The sequence below is a fragment of the Larus michahellis genome, chromosome 6 (assembly GCF_964199755.1).
Source record: "Larus michahellis chromosome 6, bLarMic1.1, whole genome shotgun sequence".
NCBI lineage: Eukaryota > Metazoa > Chordata > Aves > Charadriiformes > Laridae > Larus > Larus michahellis.
In genome coordinates, this window is record NC_133901.1 from 53509299 (window position 1) to 53530175 (window position 20877).

At 44.0% G+C, this 20877-nt stretch overlaps 1 protein-coding gene across 2 annotated transcripts; it reads left to right on the forward strand.

The window, feature by feature from the left end:
- The first annotated feature begins 1109 nt into the window (after positions 1-1109).
- C6H10orf71 (chromosome 6 C10orf71 homolog) lies at positions 1110-20611 on the forward strand. Of its 2 annotated transcripts, none has more exons than XM_074590158.1 (3): positions 1110-1461; positions 12501-12671; positions 14600-20611. In XM_074590158.1, exon 3 carries the CDS (start codon positions 14776-14778, stop codon positions 19423-19425), a length of 4650 nt encoding a protein of 1549 aa, XP_074446259.1. In that variant the 5' UTR covers positions 1110-1461; positions 12501-12671; positions 14600-14775; the 3' UTR covers positions 19426-20611. The 2 variants fall into 2 exon arrangements, with proteins under 2 accessions (XP_074446259.1, XP_074446260.1); XM_074590159.1 differs by lacking the exon at positions 1110-1461 and adding an exon at positions 7210-7440.
- The last annotated feature ends 266 nt before the right edge of the window (positions 20612-20877 follow it).

Here is a 20877-nt window from a genome sequence, read left to right on the forward strand (position 1 = left end):
TGCTCTCATGGGTGAAAGGTGTGAGTAGCTGTTGGAAGTGCGTAGTTTGGGGCTAGAACTTAGCCAAAGTGCCCTGATGTTTGGCAGGACCAGCGTTCAGTTTGGGATGAGTTAGGAGAAGCACTTGAGCGCCAAAAGCCCAGACCAGGAGTTTAGCAGAGTGGGCTTTGCAAAATCTTCCTGGTGGGATCTGAGGCGAACGATACACCTCTCACAGGTGGGGAATTCAAAGCTGAAGGTTGCTTTGGAGAAGGCAGGTCATTGTCCCTCCAGGGACCGGTAAGCTTCAACTGCTCTTGGATCACAGGGAGGATTAGTTCATCACAAGCTTCCTGATGCTTGGAGTTTCTCAGGCAGCAGATACCGCATGGTTGTTGCCTTGCTCATGCTGTAGCAATGTAATTAGCAGCTCTTTTTAAAATGCAAATGAGCACTGGGCTCATGTGGAGTCCTGCTCTGCCGTGGAAGTAGGAGTTGGGCTGTAATCACAGGGGATTCTGCTCTTCATTTTGCAGCAGGCTGTGGCTAAAGTCCAGCGTGATGCTGAGCCCCGAGAGAGCCCCGTGACTTCAGTAAGAAGCTCTGTGCACTCAGCATGGCACAGGGTGTGACCCGCTGTTTATATCGGCGGTACAAAAACTTTGCTTGTTGACTTTATGGCATATTTCCCCCATTATTCAACATCCTATTGCAGTTTGCCAAATGAAATCCAATGCTGGCATGTGCCTTCCAGGAGGGCGGCTGATCTTGTTTGCTTTGGAAGGACAGTGGAATGGGGTCCTTACTCCAAGAACGCCGGATTCATTTGTCCAGCCTTGATGATGAAATGAGCTATTTATGAAAAAGCACTGGTAGGACAGTAATGTGTTACGCATGTGAATATGTTTTACACAGTATTTTTAATGGTGACCTTAATAAACCTTTTGACTCCCACCTGTAGATGCAAAAATGCAGTCCTTTAAGGTTTGAATCACTGGCAGTAGCGAGCCAATCGCACAGCATTACTTTCTGTATTAGTTATCTCTGAAGCATTACCAATGGCGAATCTGAATGTAAAAATAGCTGCTGACTGTTTGTTTCATCTGTCTGTTACTTGACACCGCATGGTTATTCCAATACGTATGTTTGCCTCTTCCCCACCATGATCTCTGTTTGGTTTCCCCTTGCCTGATAACTATTTAAATACATTTTACTAACTTTGGATTCCTTGCTCACTCCACTTCACCTGGCTGGGCAGGTCTGCGAGGGCTCGAGGGTTAGCTCCTCTGCTTTTATTGTTTTATTTATTTTTCAGTGGTTGTTTCTATTAAGATAACCATGTTCAGAAAGAGAGTCTGAAACACATAAATAATGGGAAGTGCTAATAGTAAGCAGGCTGCTGTAAAATGTGCTGGGGCTTTGACTTAAGGGAAGAAAGCGCAGCCCTGCCTTGTCCCTGACCAGGAAGCTGGAGCACAGAAGGTAAGGGGGAAGCCTATGGGTGTTTTTAAAGCAGGGAAATGGTGAAGAGTGGTGGTCTCTGAACGTGTGAATGTGTGTGCGCTCAAGGATCGGTTGTGTAATTGATCAGATAAGAGAAATCAAATAGCATTTATACCATTTTTTCAGTGACTAGAGGTGGAAAGTCCTTTCATTTTGTCCAGCTTTTTTCTGCTCTGAAAAATGTAGGATTGTCTCTGAAAGTCTGTGTGTGGAAAGAGACATACATATAGATTTGTATGCAGTGATTGCTGCTTATGACATATAATTATTTGGTACAGGGGTATGATCTTTTTAAAAGACCACTAAATTGCTATGAAGCTACATTTAATTGTCCTGTGCATTGTGCTGTAAGCAACTTTAAGCAAATACACATTGATTTTATTTTCCAGATGATTACTGCCTACAGATAAGATACTCTTAAAAACTTTAGTGATTTGTATAGGGCTTTGAAGTAATTTTTATTTCTTTTTTTGGAACAAATAGGAAGAGAATAGTTTAAATATTTTATAGAGAGCAATTAGTATGCTACAGAGCCTGAAAAAGTAAAATAGTTCAAATACTTAGGCAGTGCTGAGAGGCCACTATAAATGACTGTGACTATGACTTGTATCCAATTTTAATCACTGGAAAATTTCTTAAATGGCGTAAGCTTTTCTGAGTCCAGTTGTTGCAGAACTTCTTAATCTGCCATCCCAAGGATCTGCATTTTGTTAGCCTAGCTGCAGAACTCAGGAGCAAAATAAGAACAGAAAGAATTAAAATTGAGCTTGAGAAGCCAAACTGCTTATGCTTTTTAAATGGCCTGTGAACAGGGAATCTGATTAAATCTGAATAGGAAGAAGTTTTCCAGCAGCAGGCCAAAGCAACTGATTCACACTGACTTTGTAAGGTATCAGCCAGCAGGTTCCTCACTAGTCCTCTGCCACTGCTGGGAGGGAGGCAAGAGAGAAGGAAAAGTGAGAAGAAGTAAGGAGATGTAAGCTTTCTGAACAGAATCAAAATCCGTGGCCCTTCTCCTTCACTTCTTCAAGGAACAGACCATGTAAAAAGCAAATGTCCTCGGTTACATGCTTGAAGGATAAGGCCCGTGGAAAATACTAACAAATAAAAGATGCCCGGTATATTTGAACCCCCAAACAACAAAATTTCTCCATCCTTCCATGCTTATCACTAGGAAGGTATTTACATACATATTCACAACTTGGTTACCAAAACAGTTGTAACAGGCACTCACCAGTGAACTTGAAGGCCACAGCTGAGTGGAGGTATGCAAGTATAATTGCATCCCTGCACCACAAACCAAAAGCTCGCGGAAGTTTCACTCTCTAGCTTCTTATTCCTACCTGCTTCTCTGAAACGTTTGTCTTGTCTGTGCTTGCATTACTAGGGCTGTGCAAAAGGCCCACGAAAATGTAAATCCCTCCAAGACCAGGAAAAAAGCCAGCTAACCCAATGAGCCAGGTTGGGAGAAAATACCGCGCATCTGTACCAGTCGTTCCTTTCTTTCGTCTAGCCGAGTTTACACACACAGAAAGCTGCTGGCAGAGGCAAATTCTGCAAGTGGTTTTGAGCTGCAGGCTTCGCTGTGCTGGCTTTCCTGCGGCCGGGGTGCCAGGTCACACAGAGCTTTGTCTGCTGTAGGCGGGCGGGTGAGTCCATTGCTTTTAGAGCCAGCGAACGCTGCCTGAGGTAGTGTCGCATTTTGGGAGCAGCGGTCTGTGAGCCAGCTGACAGGTGTGTGGGGAAAGGGACCATAGCGGGGGCTGCATGTGAGCACTGACGGGGACCTTTACCCTTGAGAAAGGGTTGTCCCTCTTCAATCAAGCCTACATATGTTTTTTGGGTGGGTCAGTGATTGCTTATACATACATATCCAGAGGTGTGCGTGCATATATATATATATATATTTATGTATGTATATTAAGCTTGGTGTTTTGCGACTATGTTGCTGCTTGCCAGGTTTTTATGGCTTTCAAGTGTGTATGACCAGATAGACTGCCACTCAGACCTCTGTCCCTTGGCAGCCTCAGAGAAACTGAGGCAGCGTTGAAGACATAAGAGGACAACCCTTCCCCAGAAGTAAGGTTTCTCTCTCTCTCCTGGGTTCACCTGCCAAATGATCCTCTTTGGACAAGCATAGAAAGCAGATATTTAATTATAGTCCTATGTCTCTTTATCATCCATCTCCTGTGCTTGCAAATAATGATATACAAGAAGGCATAAGCCGGTAATGATTAATCTAAATCATCTGGTAACAGTCAGACCGGTCTTTTTAGGAGCCAAGCAGGTCAAATAGTGATGCATCTTTATTTTCAGTCTCTCTCATAGCTACATCCCAGTAGTTTCAGGGATTCTTTCCCTGCTGCTTACACACTATGTCTGAGGCTGTTTTGGGAACTGTGATCGGGCTATGACAGTCAGGTATAGGAAGGCTGCCTAACTCATACTTTCCACTTAGAAAAGATAGAGATGAAAATCCCTGCAAGTTTTTGAAAAGCTTCTAACAGACATGCATGTGGTTAACATTTGGCTACACCTTAACAAGCAGAGTCAGCAAACGGCAGCATCTGGCATTTTACAGCTACTGCAGGTTCTTAGTCTCAGATGTGCCTCTGTCTATCACCTTTACCTGGATCAGACACAAGCTGTCATACCTTAAGGTCAGCTTGGCTTGCCTGTCAGCTTCATTATAGACCCTTGTACAATTCTGCACACTTCTGATGGCTTGTGTTCTGTTGAGATGTGTTTGAGGTGTGTCCCTCTCCCCATCCTTTGTGTAAACACAAAAAGCATAGGGCTGCATTGTGTAGAAATTGGAGTAAGTGCTCAGGACTGTCTGGGATGCTGGTGCAGAAGCAAAGGCATGCTCAGAGGGACCTGCACCCTGCAAGCCGCACCCAGGGTTTGTGCTGGGGGAGTGGAGCAGCCTTCCTGATCATGACGTTGTTGTTCACTGAGACTCTTTGTTTTGACTAATCTGCTCTGAAGTAGCAGCATTAGGACTTAGTCTGTTTCTCCAAAACTGAGAAATTATTCTTTGACTAGGCTTATGAATTGAATGAAGCCATAGATAAGTAGGTAGAATTACCACTTGGGGTATGGAGGAGAATTGAGGAGATGGGCTGGGGAAGAAGAAGTGGCTGGTGACAGCACTGAGCTGCGGATGATGTTGTTGCCTGCCTTCAGGGTTCTTCAGAGGGTCTGGGGGGGCTGGAAAAGCACTGTGATGACAGCATCGCTGAGGTTGCTGAGGGGCTGATTCAGCCAGAGTCATTGACCTGTCTCTCAGGGAACAAATGTGGATTCTGCTTAAAACTCTTGCTATTTTCCCTCCTGCCTTTTGCATATGTCCTTTACTGAGTAATCACAAGAAACACCTAGCATTAACTGTAAAAGAATGAGGAATTGCCCAGGGGACACGCCATTAAATCATAACAATGAATCAACCTCCGAATAGGAAGAGGCAGTCTGCATTTCCCAGGAAAAAAACCCCACCACTGTTGCAGAGTGAAGAGGGAACTGGAGGGAGCTTCCATCTTGCTCAGGACAAGACCACTGGCTGGATTTTCCTTCTCAAAAGGAGGAAAATAGTATGGCCTCCAGATATAATACCTGAGGGCAAGGGTGAGTGGGCTCTCCCCTGCCCTCTCAAAGTCCTGCCGTAAATGGCTAGCTGTCCCATGGCCATCTTCCAGACAGCAGGCAGAAGTTAGGCAAGCCACAGCTTTTGTCCTTCAACTGGAATGGCTCTGTTATAATCACAAATGGTCGAGGAGCAGTTTGTCATCAGAGGAAAGATGTGATGTGAATGAATGGTTGTGTGCTTGAGTCATTGCTCTGGCATGTATATGTGTGTATTTCCCTCCCTGCCACACTGCTTGCTCAAGGACTGAGCTCTTTTGATTGCACTTGAAAGCTTTAGCAAGGTGTAAGTAAGAAATGGCTCTATTCCTGCAGCCTGAGCCAGAAAACCTTGAAAACCAAAGCTTCCACTTTCTCTTTCCCCCCCTGGTACATACACCTATTTGTCTTTGGTAACATAAGACAGGTATTTCAGGATATTGCATGTCCCTAAGTCCCGTGGAATTCAGTGGGTGAGAAAACTGCTTAGAACTTGAAACAATTTTTAACCCAGCACATACAAATGGCTTGAATTATTTTCTTTATAGAAAACAGATTCAGCAAAATCCTTCTCCAAACCCTGGAAATATCCAGAAGATTTAAAGGAAGGGAGAAGGTGAGACTACCAGTAAAAGAACAATACTTGTTCTCTGCAAGCCTGTTATCTCCCGAGACTGTATCCTGTGTGAGTGGGTGTGGGTCAGACTCCCCTTGTCAAGGAGCTTAAGTGGTCTAAGCGTAAACTTGACAGTGCAGATGGTATCGGTGTGCTGGGGCTGATGAGGAGGGCAGTGTAAGTAGGGGATGGTTTCAGATTCCCCAGCCTGGAAAGAGAAGTGAGGCATGGCTGGTTGGTAGCTGCAGATTTCCTTGTGTAGGTCACAGAGGAGAATATACCTGCTTCCCTCTTGTGTCTAGCGTACTTGCTGGTATCATTACAATTTTCCCATGACAGGGGCTGGCACTGTCTGGCATGTGCCTTTACAAGGCATCCAAGCCATTTGTTTTCTTTTTTCTTGTCCATGTATTTTTCTTCCCTTCCCCCTTCGTTATCTCCCATCTCTAGCCATTGCAATGCTGTGGTACTTTACAACTTTCCCTCTACTGTGGGAAAATCTCCTTTCTCACACTCAGGAAGTGAAAACTCAGAAGCTTTCATCATCTAAGCCCTCCTTGAGACTAAATGAAAGGAGGCAATACCTGTCTTATCAGCCAAAATCCTGTCAGTGCTCAGAGAGGGGGCTGTACTAATGAAATGTCAGTTGTCACCTTGAACTATGAGAAAGGCTTGACTCTTCATGATCTCAGAGAGAGATACAGGTATCAAGAATCTGAGGCAGGGTGGAGACCTTTGCAGTAAGTCAGTCACCTGCAAATCTGGATGGACTTCACAATACAATACAATGCCAAGCTACGGCTCCATATTCAGTTGAAGGGGTGTTTTTTGCAGAGGCTTGTGGTAAAGTACTGTGCCCTGTGAAGGGCAGTGGGAAGGCACACTTTTGCCTTAACTGACAAAAGTTAAGCTCTTCTTGTGTGATTCAGAAAACATAGATTTGGTTCCCTGCCCTGCCACACGTACCCTGTTTGATCTTGGGCAAATTGGTCAGTTGAATCTGGGCCTTAGCTGCTGATCTACAAATGAGACAGAAATCCTGCTTGCAGTGTGAGAGTTTGTAAGGATAAATAGCCACGAGGTGTTCATGTACCATATTACTGGGGAGCTGTATAAATATCTCAGTGTATAATGACCGACCTAGTTACAGGCAGTGGCCTTTTCCAGTCAGGCATTTAATGCCAAGAAATGCACTGTTTGGGTTCAGTTGCTTAGATGTCACTTGTCTGTGCTGACTTCAGGTCATGGGAGGAGCACCATCCCTTTGCCTTGTCATTCTCCTAGAGCTGTGCTGTTTGTCAAGTGCTGCACCTGCCCTCTGCCTGTGTTAGTCACACGCTCTGTGCCTTTGACTTCTTCCACCCTGTCTGCATGTTACTGACTCTTCAAAGGCAGTGGATAGGGCTCAGGTAATGGAAGGTGTGAACAGGAATTGCAAGAAAGCCTCGGTCCAGATACAAGCCATTCTGAGAGACATCTCATTCTTCCAGACTTGACAGGCCTCTTGGCAGGATGGGGCATTTGGAGGACTGTGGGAAAGGCAGTCCAGAGACCAGCTGGAAATAACTGTTGGGTCTTTGCCATTGAACCAGAAAGGGAAAGGTAGAGACACTTGCCGTGGTTCTCCATAGCTGTTGCAAGCAGTCTCTGTTCCTCCCATTTTTCTTCACGTGATGTCTTCACCTCCCAGTGCTTGAAGCTTTGTGATCCGAGCTGAAGAGGTAAGCATTCCAGCTGGCCCTTGGAAGAGGTTCACATCCTCTGGGGAAAGGACACAAAGCAGGGTACCTAGCGCACGGTCATTAGCTAGGTACACTCCCTCCTTGCATTCATACTTCCACCAGGTTGCGCTGACCTTCCTTGAGCTGTGAGTCTGACGTGTCCCCAGTTGCAGCTCCCATGGCAACAGATGCACTAGCTTCAGTAGAGCTCACTGGGAGAAAAAAACTTCGGCTGTCTTTTCTTCAGAAAAAAATTGGTTTGATTAAACAAATAAAATCACAATCATATTCATTTTAATGACATTTCCACTAGAAAGATAATTGGAAATTATTTTTTTTTATCATTTGGAATATTTACTTAGGGAAATTTCAAAACAAGATCACACTCTCTGTTGCAATACCATCAGAGTATTGTTTGACGTAAAAAATAAAATTAAAAGTTTCAGTTAATGTTAAATAGCATGCACTGTCTCTGACTTAAGGACAGTTATAATATACCTTTTTAACTGTTATGGTATATATTACATGTTACTTCTCATGGCCTATAGTGTAAAAATAGTGAAACAATCTGAAATGAAAAATTTTTTAAAAAATTTAGAATGAAATTTTGAAATTTATAAGTTAATTTCTCTTCAGAATCTTTATTCCATGTGAAATTTCACAAACAACCTAAATGAGAACACTCACCCATCACACACACACACAACTGCATTTCCAAAAGATTATATTGTCCACAGGATGCCAATTCAGATTGGCAGCCAGCTCTGCTGATCCAGTCTGGAACTGCACATCTACCACACCACTTTTAGGTCTAGGTATTCTAGTGAATATTGCAGAAAAGAGCAAAATTACTTTATCCCAAAAGTACTGCTATTGTCAGTGGCAAGCAATACAGGTTAGAAAATCAGAATTGTACAGAGGACATGATTTGATGGCACAGGAATATGGTATCAGTTCCAAATCCCTTTCCTCTGCGCGTTGGTCTGAATGCCACACGGGGGTGAGGTTTGGCTCTTCAGAGACATCGGAATTCACTTTACTGTGGTTGCAGTTAGTTATGTAGCCTTCTGGATAGTGCACCAGTGTCGGCTTAGGAAGTAGATGTACGTAGAGTCACCAATTCTGTTCTCAGTTATTCTACTGACGTCAGTAAAATGACTCTAGATTTATACCAGTGTAACTGAGAACAGAAGCTGGCCCAAAGTCAAGAACAGTCTCTCCTCTTCTGTGGCCCAGGACAAGCTGTTCGAGACACAATTGCTAGGCCAAATCCTCAAAGGGAATGGACCCAGTCTACATTGGTTTGGTTCAGACACATGGTTCCTTCACCTTGCTTTCCACAGCAATGATCAAATATCTGATGCTGGAATAGCTGAGGTCACCTTCTTCTATCCTAGTCATTTCTGTCAGTGTTTGGGATCTTCACCCTAAGAAGGACAGATCCAGTCTTCCACTCTCCATCAGCTGGAGCAGGTATTTGTATTTGGGCAAAGTGGAACAGGCTGCCCAGGGAGGTTGTGGAGTCCCCTTCTCTGGAGATTTTCAAGACCCGCCTGGATGCAGCCCTGAGGGATGTGCTTTAGGCAATCCTGCTCTAGCAGGGGAGTTGGACTAGATGATCTCTAGAGGTCCCTTCCAACTCTGAAGATTCCGTGATTCCGTGAAAGTGGTTCCCCTTTCCCCAGGCAGGAGAATTCACTTTGGCTGTCCATTATGACCACAAAGCACAGGTGAAAGTGATCTTGTTGAACGAGGGAAATGGAGACTCCTGCTAATAGCTTTCATCTTATGACTATCTTAATCCAGAAGCTGCCTTTCTTGACAGTTCAGGGAAATGTGGCTGGAGCACCATTGTCTCTCTTACCAGGCAGCTCCCCTCCTTGGTGGGGGTGCTGTGATCCTGCCCCATGTGCCCCAGGGGCTGCTCAGAGAGGCAGTGTGCCTGGAGCAGCCCTGGCAGCAGGGCAGATCTGGCTCCAATGCAGCCCAATGTGAGCAGCTCACATACCCTTGGTAGTCCAAACAGCCCAGCACTGTCTGGGGGGATGTTCAGGTATTCTACACCAGACTACAGGGGGGGTTCATTTCTCATGGTCATTCTTCTGGCTTCTTGTCTCTGACAGGGACTCATAGGGTGACCTTTAACTCCCTGACACCTTTTTGTCTGTTTTCCTAAATGCGACATGAAGACAGCAGTGCCATGCCCACTGACTGACAGCAGCACACTCAATAGCTGTTCACATACTGATCGCTGCTGCCATGCTGTGATATTCTGTCTAGAAAATCCTAGCAAGGAGCTGCCATCGGCTGGGAGCGTTGTCTCTGCCTGATGACACATAGCTGAACAGGCCTGTTTCCAACCAGTCCTCTCATCTGACTATGTGCTCCTGTGTGTGCCATGAGCAAACATGCACCTAGGCAAAAATTTCATCAATTATTTAGGGATTCTCCTATTTCCCATGGTACGAAGCACTAACTACTCATTGTCATGATGAACCCCTGGAAGCCCAAAGCAGCAGCATGTGTGAAAGTAGAGCAGGCCTCTGAATAAACCTCAGCCAGCAGTCACCATAGGGCTCTGAGTTTGGGGCTGGAGTTTTGGATGGATGCCGTATAGAGAGCACCATGTGAAGAAACCAGCTCACAAAGATTTAAAACAAAATTTCTGTCCCTCTCCCTTCTCTTCCCATCCTCGAGGGGAATGCAGTGCTGCTGACTCCAGATTGCTATGCGGCTCCCAAGGGCGCTGCCAAAATGCCACCGCGATGTCTCATGGCACAACATTTCAGCCAAATACCAGCCCAAGACGGGTGGGGGAACCAACCAGCCCTTTATATATTGCAGCAGCAGTGATGTCACACACTCCAGCCAAGTTTGCTGTTTGCCCACCTCCTGTCTAGTGAAAAAAGTTGACATTCAGTCTGTGCCAGGCCAGGAATAGTCTCTGTAATTTAACCTTCTCATCACAACTTGCTAGGCACTTAAGAGAGCCACTGAAAAAAGCTTCCTATTTAAGAGAGAGGGGAGGTTGGTTTCTGATTAAGCTCCTTGAAATCTGTACATTCATGCAAGCTTTTTCGGTAGCTCATATCAGATGATGCCTACTGAAGATACCTCACATGTTTCTCAGCATTTCTCAAGCAGTTCCAAATGCCCGGCGTTGCTTTCCTCTGTCTTGAAAATAGGCTAAATTCAAACATCCTTAAATGTTTGAACTAGCTGAATCCTGACCTAAACTTAAACACTGCACCTTGCTTGCTGGCTGCCATGTTTGTCCAAAATGGTAAAGAAATGGTATTTTACCGGTTTATTAAACCAGCCATGAACAGCTTCTTTGCCCAAAGTTCAAAAGTTGCCATCATACCTATACAAGGGATAGCTAAACCAGTACAGTGCTGCTGTTTCCATCCAGTCCCAGTAGTGATCTGCACCTTGAACACTTGCTGTAGATACAGCTTTTCCAGCTCGAAACGTTACACTGCCCAAGTGCTAGTATTACAGCCAGGCAAGACAAGGATCTTCACAAGGGTTTCAGAGACAGTGACAGTCGCTATTCTTTTTTTTTAACCATTGGCGCTGAGTTGTTTTTGTAACAGTGACTCCATCTAGGAAAATAAGTGCTGAGATTACATCATGATCTCCATGTTTATTGTTACCCTACTCACTTTTCAGCAAATGTTCTCAGCTTACAAGGGACAAGATGTTTCTTCAGACCTCTGTCCATAAGATCTGAAAGCCAAGCTTCCTCCTAGTTCAGGCACCACCACCAATAAATACTGATAAACATTGTGTTGGTGGAATTTAGTCAACAGCCCTGACGATGAGTGAGCCAGAACATAATCACAATCTCCCACGGCTGCGTTGGCTTTGCACAGTTAAGAGCACCACAGATGCAGTAAAATTGTAATTTAACCTCTGAGCAAGGAGATAACTGAGTACACATCTCTGCAATGAGGATACCCTTTTACATTTGGCTGCAACCAGACATAGCATTGGGGTTTTTTTTCTTTGTTTTTACCATTTTTTTACTCAGACATCTTAAACGGACCACAAAAATCTCTGCTTGGTACAGGCTTGTCCCTAAACTAACACTGACAACTGTCTTTCCTCGGGTAAGTGTAGGAGACCATCCCAGTGGATGAGCCCTTGTTGCCACTTTTGCCAATGTGTTTTGAATACCATGGGCTGACACAAAAGCTTCCTTAGAGGAGACCCTTGCTTCAGGAAAATCTGCTGTATCTGCACCTATGTGCTATTTGCATTACCTCAAGGCACGTGCTGTTTGCGTTACCTCAGGGCCAGGCAGGTCTTGTTGTAGGAAATGGATATATTCTTGCAAAGATTAAGCAAACTAGCCTGAACCCTGGGGGTCTCCACGGCAAAAGGACAGCAGCAATGCACGGTCACCATAGCCGAGCTTTCCGTTAGCATCTCTTGACTCTGGTTGATGCATGGAAGCAAAAAGATTTTTTGTTTACTGCCCCTCATCATCCCAGCTGTCCACTTTTCCTCTCGTTTACAACAGGGACAGTGAAAAGGGCGGTCTTTCAGACCTCAGCTGCACTAGTTCCCAGTCCACCAGACTGATGTCTCTCTGTATTTGTTGGCAGTAGGAAGTCATATACAGATGGAGTGGAGGCACACATTTTCCTCTGCAGTCCCTATGAAAGAGTGGTACAGCAGGGATGTAGACAACAGCAGGGAAGAAGTCATCTGGCACAACCCCTCTTTTTAGCCTGGAGACATCACCCAGCCTTTGCAATGGGCAGCCTGCCAGGAAACCATTGCTCACTCAGCTGTTAGTCCCTGCTGGGGCTACCAGAGAGTGCTGGAGGTTGTGATAGTTGTTTGCTAGGAACTTGACTGCACTCCGCAAGCTGCCAAACCCTCAAGGTATCTAATTATTGTCTCTCTGTGATGGATACCTGTCTTTTTTGGTAAGAAATCGGTAAAACCCCCCTAAAATGTTTGTTAAATGTGAATAAACAAATAAATGAACGAATACAGCACGAGACAATCTTCAGATCATGCAAACCCATGTCTTTGTTTTCAAATTGCAGAGTTCACTCAAGATCAAAAAATGCTGAAGGGCGGAAACATACCGGGACACTATTTCTGTCAAATCTACACCACTGGACTATTTCTACCTCCTCACTAAAAATGGTCAGAAATGGAGCCAAATACAAGCATGAAAGGGAGTTCTAAAGATGAGAAGCAAAATTACAGGGCAGGTATGTACCTGTGCTTCCCACTTATATAACAGTTAAGAATCAAAACCAAAAATGGGATGGCCTTTCATTTCTCTTCTCTTTTTTTCTTGCTGCATTATACACAAAAATGTATGTGCAGTAAGGGGAGTGAAAATCACTTTTGAAAAATCTTTGTACAAAGTAAAATGGAGAAGTTCTATTAAGCTTGTCTTATTTCTGGTGTAAATCTATTGTAGTTCTGCATAAGTCATTGGAATTGCATGGCTGGAAGGACCGAATCAAAATTCACTATGATACTTTGTGTCTAAAAATAGGCTGGTTGAGGAGTTTTTAAATAGAAAAGGAAGGTGAAAAGTGTTCTCATTTGAAGAAATAACTGAGCCTGAGTAACTTAACTGATTAAGCGCAGTTCCTCTGGCTTTTCATACTTTGACCAGCACTGGTTCATCACAGGGAAAAAACCATGCCCTTTCCAAGAGTCTCACTGAGAAGGGACAAATGGAATCATGGATTTGGACAGCTGGAGGGTCTGAAATCTGGATCTGGATTTCATTGCTCAGTTCTACAGCGGATCCAAGCTTGAGATGGAGACAGCTTCTACTTGTATAAAAGCTGGAAACTGCTGTAGATATGAACCGAGGTGTTTCAGCTCATCAGAAGTTAGTGAATGATGCAAGCGTCCTAGGAAATGGAGATACAGATCAGACTTTCCTTAAGGAGTCTAAAAGGACTTTCTTTTTAGGTAGCTCTTGAATATGCTTTTAAACTGTGTCTCACCGTAGTTTAGTCAATAAGCTGCCCAAGCCCTTGAATGTGAGAATAAGTATCTAAAGAGTTTACAGGGTAAACTTTAAAGAGTTTTAGTGTAGAAATTTCAAGTATAGCTGAAGGGTCCATTTTGCTTATACTTCTTTCATCCAAAGATTCCCCCATCCTGTCTGCAGACTGATGTGGAGATAGACAAAACCCACAATGCTGTGGGCCTTGACTGTGCATCAGAATCAGGGATTAACAGAAGGCTGTGATATTTTATAGTTGTGTTGAGTGGGTTACCTTTTGATCTCAGCAGTTCTGGAACTGAAACCAAATGTTTCCTGTGCTCCTTTAGTGGGTCTGCTAGAGTCCCCTAGGCACTCCTGCCTTCTGCTGGTTAAGATGATATTAGCAGCCTCTTCAGTTTCAACATACCAACCCAACCGTACCTGGTTATGGGTGGCTAAAGGATTTTACCCCAGCAATGTTTGCTTGGAACATGCTAATGCACAGTACATATTCTTTACCTGTGGTGCCATTCTACTTTCTCAAACAAGGGTTCTGCTCAGGGTAATTGTCCCAGCAAAACTCCAGTCTGATACAAGCAGGTTCATCTCTATAGACTTAATTTTCCGCAGTCATGATCTAGCAGATAAGTGAGAATAGAATCCTCTATAATAACCTTATTCTTCACAAAATATTTTAAATTATAATTATGAGATCTTGACAAGTAAGTTTTATCAACTTTTCTTTCATTTTGGACATAGCATGCAATGATGTACCCAGTGACATTTTTTTTTAAGTAAGTTTTCTCCCTTTTTATTACTCTTGGCCAAAACATGGCTAACCTTCTTAGCTAAATACATGCATAGCACTTGGAAGTGTTTATGGTTGGAGGTATGGAAAGGGAAGTACTTGAAATTTGGCTCTTATATCCTTGTTTAAGAGCCTAAGTAAAGAATCTGAGGTAAAACCACTATTTTTAATGGCACTTTCCAGAAATTAAACTATCTACCATGAGCTACTTGAATTGACCAAAATAACAATTATTTTTCATGTTGTTTATTGTGTTGCTAGCATCTTGTTTAGAATGCATGTAGGAGCAAATTAGTCAGTGACTGATGTATCTGGAAAATACTCTCTGTCTAATAGTGTTAATATCGAAAAATGATAATTTATGATTTTTGGCTTTGCAGAGAAGAAAGTTTCCTTCAGCTATTCCGTAAGATGAATCGACGTGCAGCAGCACCGTCTGGAGGAATTGCTTTGTGCTTGTGAATTGCAAACAGCTGGAACCACCCCACACAGTCATCTGCCTATTTGACCCCTGAAATTACTCCTTTGGATAATTCATTCATGACTCCCATGAACAATGCAGGGAAATAAGAAACATACAGAAGGACATAGTGACTCCTCAAGTATTGGGAGTCTCCTGGATGACACAGACAGAGAGGTGAGCAGCCTCACAGACCGGGCTTTCAAAAGTTTGTGCGTAGCAGAACTCGAAGACTCTTACAATGAACCGGATCTTGCCATTTCACCTGACTTCACCCTCCAGTTCTCTGCTAAATTTCACCCAGGGACGTTAAACCACGCCGTCAAGAAAAGCAATGTCTGTAACAAGCTAACGGCAAAAAACAATGAACATACAATATGGGCTTCCACATTCCAGCAGTTACCAAAGTGTGCTCCAGAGGAGAAGAGGGTTGCTAAAAGTAACACCTTTGCCACAGAAAGAAAAAAGCTGAATTTGCCAGTCCCTGGCCCAAGGAACAATAAACATGTTTCAAAAGTGTCCTCATTGATTAAGACATTTGATAAGACTGCAGACCAAGGGTCAGGAGGTTCCCTGATAGCCATTAAGCAGCCCATTAATAGCTTTCAAAAATATAAATTAAATCATGGAAATGATATGGCTTGCTGGGATGACACAGACATTTTAAGCATCCACAAGGAACTTTCTGGATTTTCTGACGGTAGTCAAGGTAGCCACTGTCTCAGTGGCAAACATGAGCCACAGAGAAGACCTAATAAGATAGACCTGAGTTATTGTGGCACTGATGGTTATTATCCTGTGCTGATTGAGATGTCAAAAGTAGCCAAGTCAAATTTTTCCCGTTCTTCTAAAAAGGCTTTAAAAAACAGAAGTATGACAGTTAATGAGCCAGCAAAAAAAGGTAATTTTCTTCACAGTGAGAATAGTGCTTTTGAATCATGGAATGTTCATCACAAAAAACTGACTGAAAAGGAGGAATTTGTTGATATAAAAATGAAAAATGAAGGTCTTACATACCTGGAAGAAGCACCATTTATTAAAGGATCCCACATACGTGAACATAAATTGCCACCCGTCAAAACCACTGTTGCTAAGAGGCAGGAGAAAGATTTTCCGAGGGAGTCAACTCCACCAGAAACTGGTTTCAGCATCCCTCTCCCTGCTGTTTGTGTACCTCAGGGTCCCCTCACTTCAGAAACAGAATTTACTGCTGCTCTTCCGCCCAGTCCCCCCCCTAGGATCCATGCGCCCCAGGGTCCTCCTCGGCCACCCCCTGTCCCACAGGCACTTCCACTTCCACCCCCCACCCAGCAGGGCCATCCCCAAACACCCCCCATCCCTGAAGCCCCTCCTGTGCCACCACCCCCAATGCCAGCTCAGCTTTCCCCCTGTGCCATGTCCCAAGCCTCTGTATCACCTCAGTCCGTGTCCTACAGGATGGTTTCATCCTCACCTATGTCCCAGGCACCCAGCCCGCCTCCACGAAGACCCCTGGCCACCTTAACCGAAGAGGAAGCCCTCAGTCCCCAAGTGGGCAATATGGGTCCACCCTGGAGGAGACAGAGGGCTACAAAAAGGGCAGCAGAGAGGGGACGGACTTCCAAGGAGAAGTCCACAGCCAGTGATGAGATGGTTTCATTGTCTGAAAAGGTGACTGGTGCTGAGCCTGATCTGGATGTGACTCCTCTGGCTACACAGGTAAACTCCCCTGGATCGATCAGTCCCTCTTTCAACATCAGTGAACTCTTAACACCCATCATACCACCAAAACAGGAGGCAGACCCCGTGGAAAGCGAGCTGATCCCACTGACACCTCCTCCCACTGAGAACGCGTCAGCGAGAGACCATGAAGAGAGCATGTTTGGAGATTACACGTCTCGGGATAGTTACAAATCAAAAGCATCAAGTCTGTTATTCAACTTGAAGGATGTACGTAAACGTGTTAAAAGAATTTATACCCCTTCTCCCCTGTTAAAGGCCTTGGAGGAGAAAAATAAAGCTAGGGAAAATATACAGGAGAGTACAAAAATGAATGCCTCACTCTCAACTTTACAAGAAAAAAGTAACAAAAATATTGCAGAGAAAGATGAATCAAGTGATATAACCTCTGTATTGTCTGGCAGTGTACCTGAGAAGGACAATAAAACTGATTTAACCGGACACTTTACAGACAATTACCTGACTTTGAGTTCACCCCAGACAACAGCAGACCTTTTATTTTACCAAACTAGAGACAACTTGCAGCCAGAAGATTCAAAACATGAAGGTCTGGTTAAAAACACAAGGGGTAATGAAAGCTTCCCCTTGTTCAGACATGAATCAAATGAACCTGATTTAAGGAAACGTCTGCAGTATCCAGCACTGAAACCATTCAGTAGAGAGAGTGCAGGTACAACAGAGAGGCAGCCCATGCAAAATCCCAGCGTCCAGGGTGAGGAAAATGAAAGACAGGCTGCTAATCAGAATGAAGAGTTCACCTTCAAAACAATCCCAAACCAACTCTCACCAGCAGAGGACGTGCCTTACAGTGACGTCCAAAACAATATGGTGGTAACTGGCCATGAAGCACACAGCAAAAGAAGCACTAGTTCTTCAGAGCAATCTTTTGTTTCCACGGTAGAGCAGCCACTTCAGGAGGAGCCATTTCCACCAGTGCCCCTGATGCAGAAGGCAATCCTTCAAGAAAGCCAGAGGACTAAGAGTGAAATGAATTCAGACAGTAAGAAAAGCCACAAGGAGAGAGGGAAAGAGGCTGGGGAAGATGAACTGCAGTATTATGCTTGTATCAACTCTGATACTGGTGCAGCAGAGAAGAAGGAGGGGAAGGTTACTGGGAATGAACAGAGGAGCTTGATGAAAGAGAAACTAAGGACAGAGAAAAAGGAAGACGCCAAGACCATGGATTCTGCTGCCGACAGTATAAGGGACATGTCCATTCAGAGGTCTGAAGAACCACAAACACCGCCATCTTCAAGCTCAACCAAACCCAGTCTGTTTATGATCAAAGATAACACATTCAGGTCACCTCAGGTGATAAGGGCCGTCAAGCTACCCCTGTTCAGATCCTTTTCCCTGGATGATACAGTGAGCAGCAGTTATAAGGAAATGGAAAGTAGGTTTATGTCCCCAGCAGAGCGGAACAAGAAGCACCGAAACAGGTTGCATGCCCAGGAGGGAGGCTGGTTGGCATTGAGGCACAGAGGGCAGCAGAACGTGAGGGATGGAGCAACCGATGGAGGGAAAGAGGCTAGTGAGCCTGGATCTACTTCAGCAACACTGGATCCCGGTCTTCTGGAAGATACAGAGAGCTCTTCATTAGGGAGGCTGATGGAAGAAGATGAAGAGACTTGTGCTTTGTTAAATAAAGTTGGTAAAATGAATGAGAAAAGTGTCTGCAGAAGGAAAGAGAAGCCCCAGATTAGGAAGGCAAGACATAGTTTAACACAGCCAAATTTAGGTCTGGAAAATGACCAAGCACAAAACAACCCCACCTATCCTGCAGAAAGAACGACAAATTACTTCAAGAATCATCATTTATCTAATCGCAAAGGTGGCTCTTGTGCTAAAAAAATAATCACTAGGGAGACAATTTCCCCTGTGACTGGCTCCATATCAGAGGACCACAAGTATTCTCCTGTATTCCATGAAGCTTTAGAGGACATCCTACATGCAGAAGGTGCACCCAATTTGTTAGACAGTCTTGTATGCTCTGCTGTTACAAGCCCCAGGTCAGGCAGCACCATGCACTCTCTTGCTGCCAGTTCATCGTCAGACAAACCAACAACTTCTGGCCTTAGAGAGGCAGAGGATGTTATAAACCCTGCCTTGCTGAACGTGGCACTAAAGAGCCAAGATGATATGTCTGCGGAAGAGATACTTGATTCGGCACGGAGGAATCTGCTTTCCAGTTCTGCAGGGGAAGCTGAGAGCCTGGAGCCCAGGGGACTTGGGGAGAGAGCAGCAGGCAAGCCTCCTGCTGTGCCACCAAAAACAGAAAAGGCTCTGCGGCGGGCCAAAAAGCTGGCAAGCAGGAGAAAGAAAATGCAAGAGCAGCAGAAAAAACATCAGAGTGAGCATGAAGATGCTGTAGGGAGAAAGCCATCTCATTCTGGACAGACACTAGCATCTCCTTCACCCTTGGGATATTCTCCTCTCCATCCTGCCCCTCACTCAACTTTTGCTCCCACAGAAACCAGCACAGGAAGACCCAGTGGTGCATCAGCAGTAAGCCCTTCACCCTCTTCAACCCAGCGTAAACTCCTTCAAGACCCTGACTCTGGTCAATACTACGTAGTTGATTTACCAGCAGAAGTCAATTTAAAGACATTTTATGACCCAGAAACTGGCAAGTATGTTCAAGTCTCAGTCCCTTCCTCGGAAGGGAACTTATACCAACCCCCCTCTTCAGAAATTATGAATTCTCCCTATGCCTCCTACCCTAGAGTGCTGCCGTTGCCAGCTTCATCTGTAGCAGTGCTGAAGTCATCTTCTCAGCTCTCTGAACCTACCTGGTTAATGCCAGCTGTACCAGGAGAACCAGCTGAACTACCAGAAGATGGGCAGCAGGACTACAGATACACTGAATCTGTGGATACTCGGCCCTATATTGAACCAGCCTCTTACTCCTACAGTCAAGATGCTGAAGAAACTCAAGTTCACTTACGAAAGGACATGAGCCCGACCCCAAATACTGGCATAGTGTCCCTCACTGATTTAGATGATTTTGCTGCTGAAGGAGTATCTTGAAAACTGAAGTACCAAAATAGGCCAGCTAGTGTTTTTAAGAACCGTTCAAACAGACACATGCACACAAAAGCACATGCAGATTTGATGTTTGTACAACACTTTATGTCTGAATCTCGTTGTGGTTTGGGTGGGAAGGAAAATGAAATCTGACCACATTGAGAGATGTGAGGTGATGATCACTTTGAAGAAGTGAGATATTGAGTAAGCACCAAATTACCAGTGAGATGAAGGGGCAATGCCAGCTAAACAAATAAATACGACAGAATGAAGCCACTGCTTGCTGCTGCTGCTGCTTTGCCATTTTGATGGCTGGGATTGCCAAAGCAAGTGTCCTTCTGCCCAAATGTGTTGCACGATATATGGCACAAAGTAAAACGTATAAATCCATCCTGTCCGTCCGATGAGACCTAGGACAGGTGCCACATCTACCAAACTTTCCTCACTCACTGCCTTTGAACTATGTTGACAGGTAGAAAGCATATGGCTACAACTATGCCATCAACCCAAGATTCATTTTTTGCACACAACGATTGCCCAGATGTTATTGACAAAAAGATTGTATACTGGATGCGCAATACTATGTCAAAAAACCTTTAAACAACCAGAATACAGTTACAGCTGCTCTAGACTTCTCATATACTTTTGCAGTGTCCACTAACATGCTGCTGAATTCTTCATATTTCTTTATAATCTCCAAATAACTTTCCTTAGAGTCAGAGGTTATTTATAATGCAACTTAAACCTTCAATTTATCTTGATACTTGGCCTGAAATATTTCGGTAAGGAGCAAGGTTGAATGAAATCCCATAACAGCTTTTAATTTTTTGTTAGGATGAGAAGACCTTTGCTTATTATAATTGAAGTGCTTTTTGTTTTGTTTTGTTTTCAGGCTCCCACTAAAATACAGTGCTAACTTTTAAAACCTGAAAAACATTGTACCTAATTTTGGTCTTGTGAATTCTGTGATTTTAAAAAAAAAAAAAAAAAAAGAGATACAAAACATCCAAAGTATTAATTTCTAAAAAAGTGCTTCTTTGGATTATCACTTTTTTTTGAAAGATCTGTAACAAAATATCACTCATCGTTGCGTAGGCTTTTTTTTATCATCATAGATAAAGAGAGAACCTTGGTGAAAAGATGGAAAAATTGAATGTAATATGCCTGCATATAAATATCTATATTTGGATGTTGGTTTCCTTTTTCTCTGTCTCATTTTCATACTGTTTTCCCCAATTAAAACTGAAGTGTGGGAGCTCTAAGGAAGAAATCAGCCTGATACACATCTCAGGCTAGTTTTACAGGATTGTTTTCAGTGAAGTGACTCTTGACTTCCAGAAAAGAAAGGGGAGAATCAAGCCTTTAACTAATAAATGCAACATGGAGATGGGACACAGGCACTGCCCTACTCTCACAGTTTTAATATTTATGATAGAGGTTTTCTTCAGGAGGGTC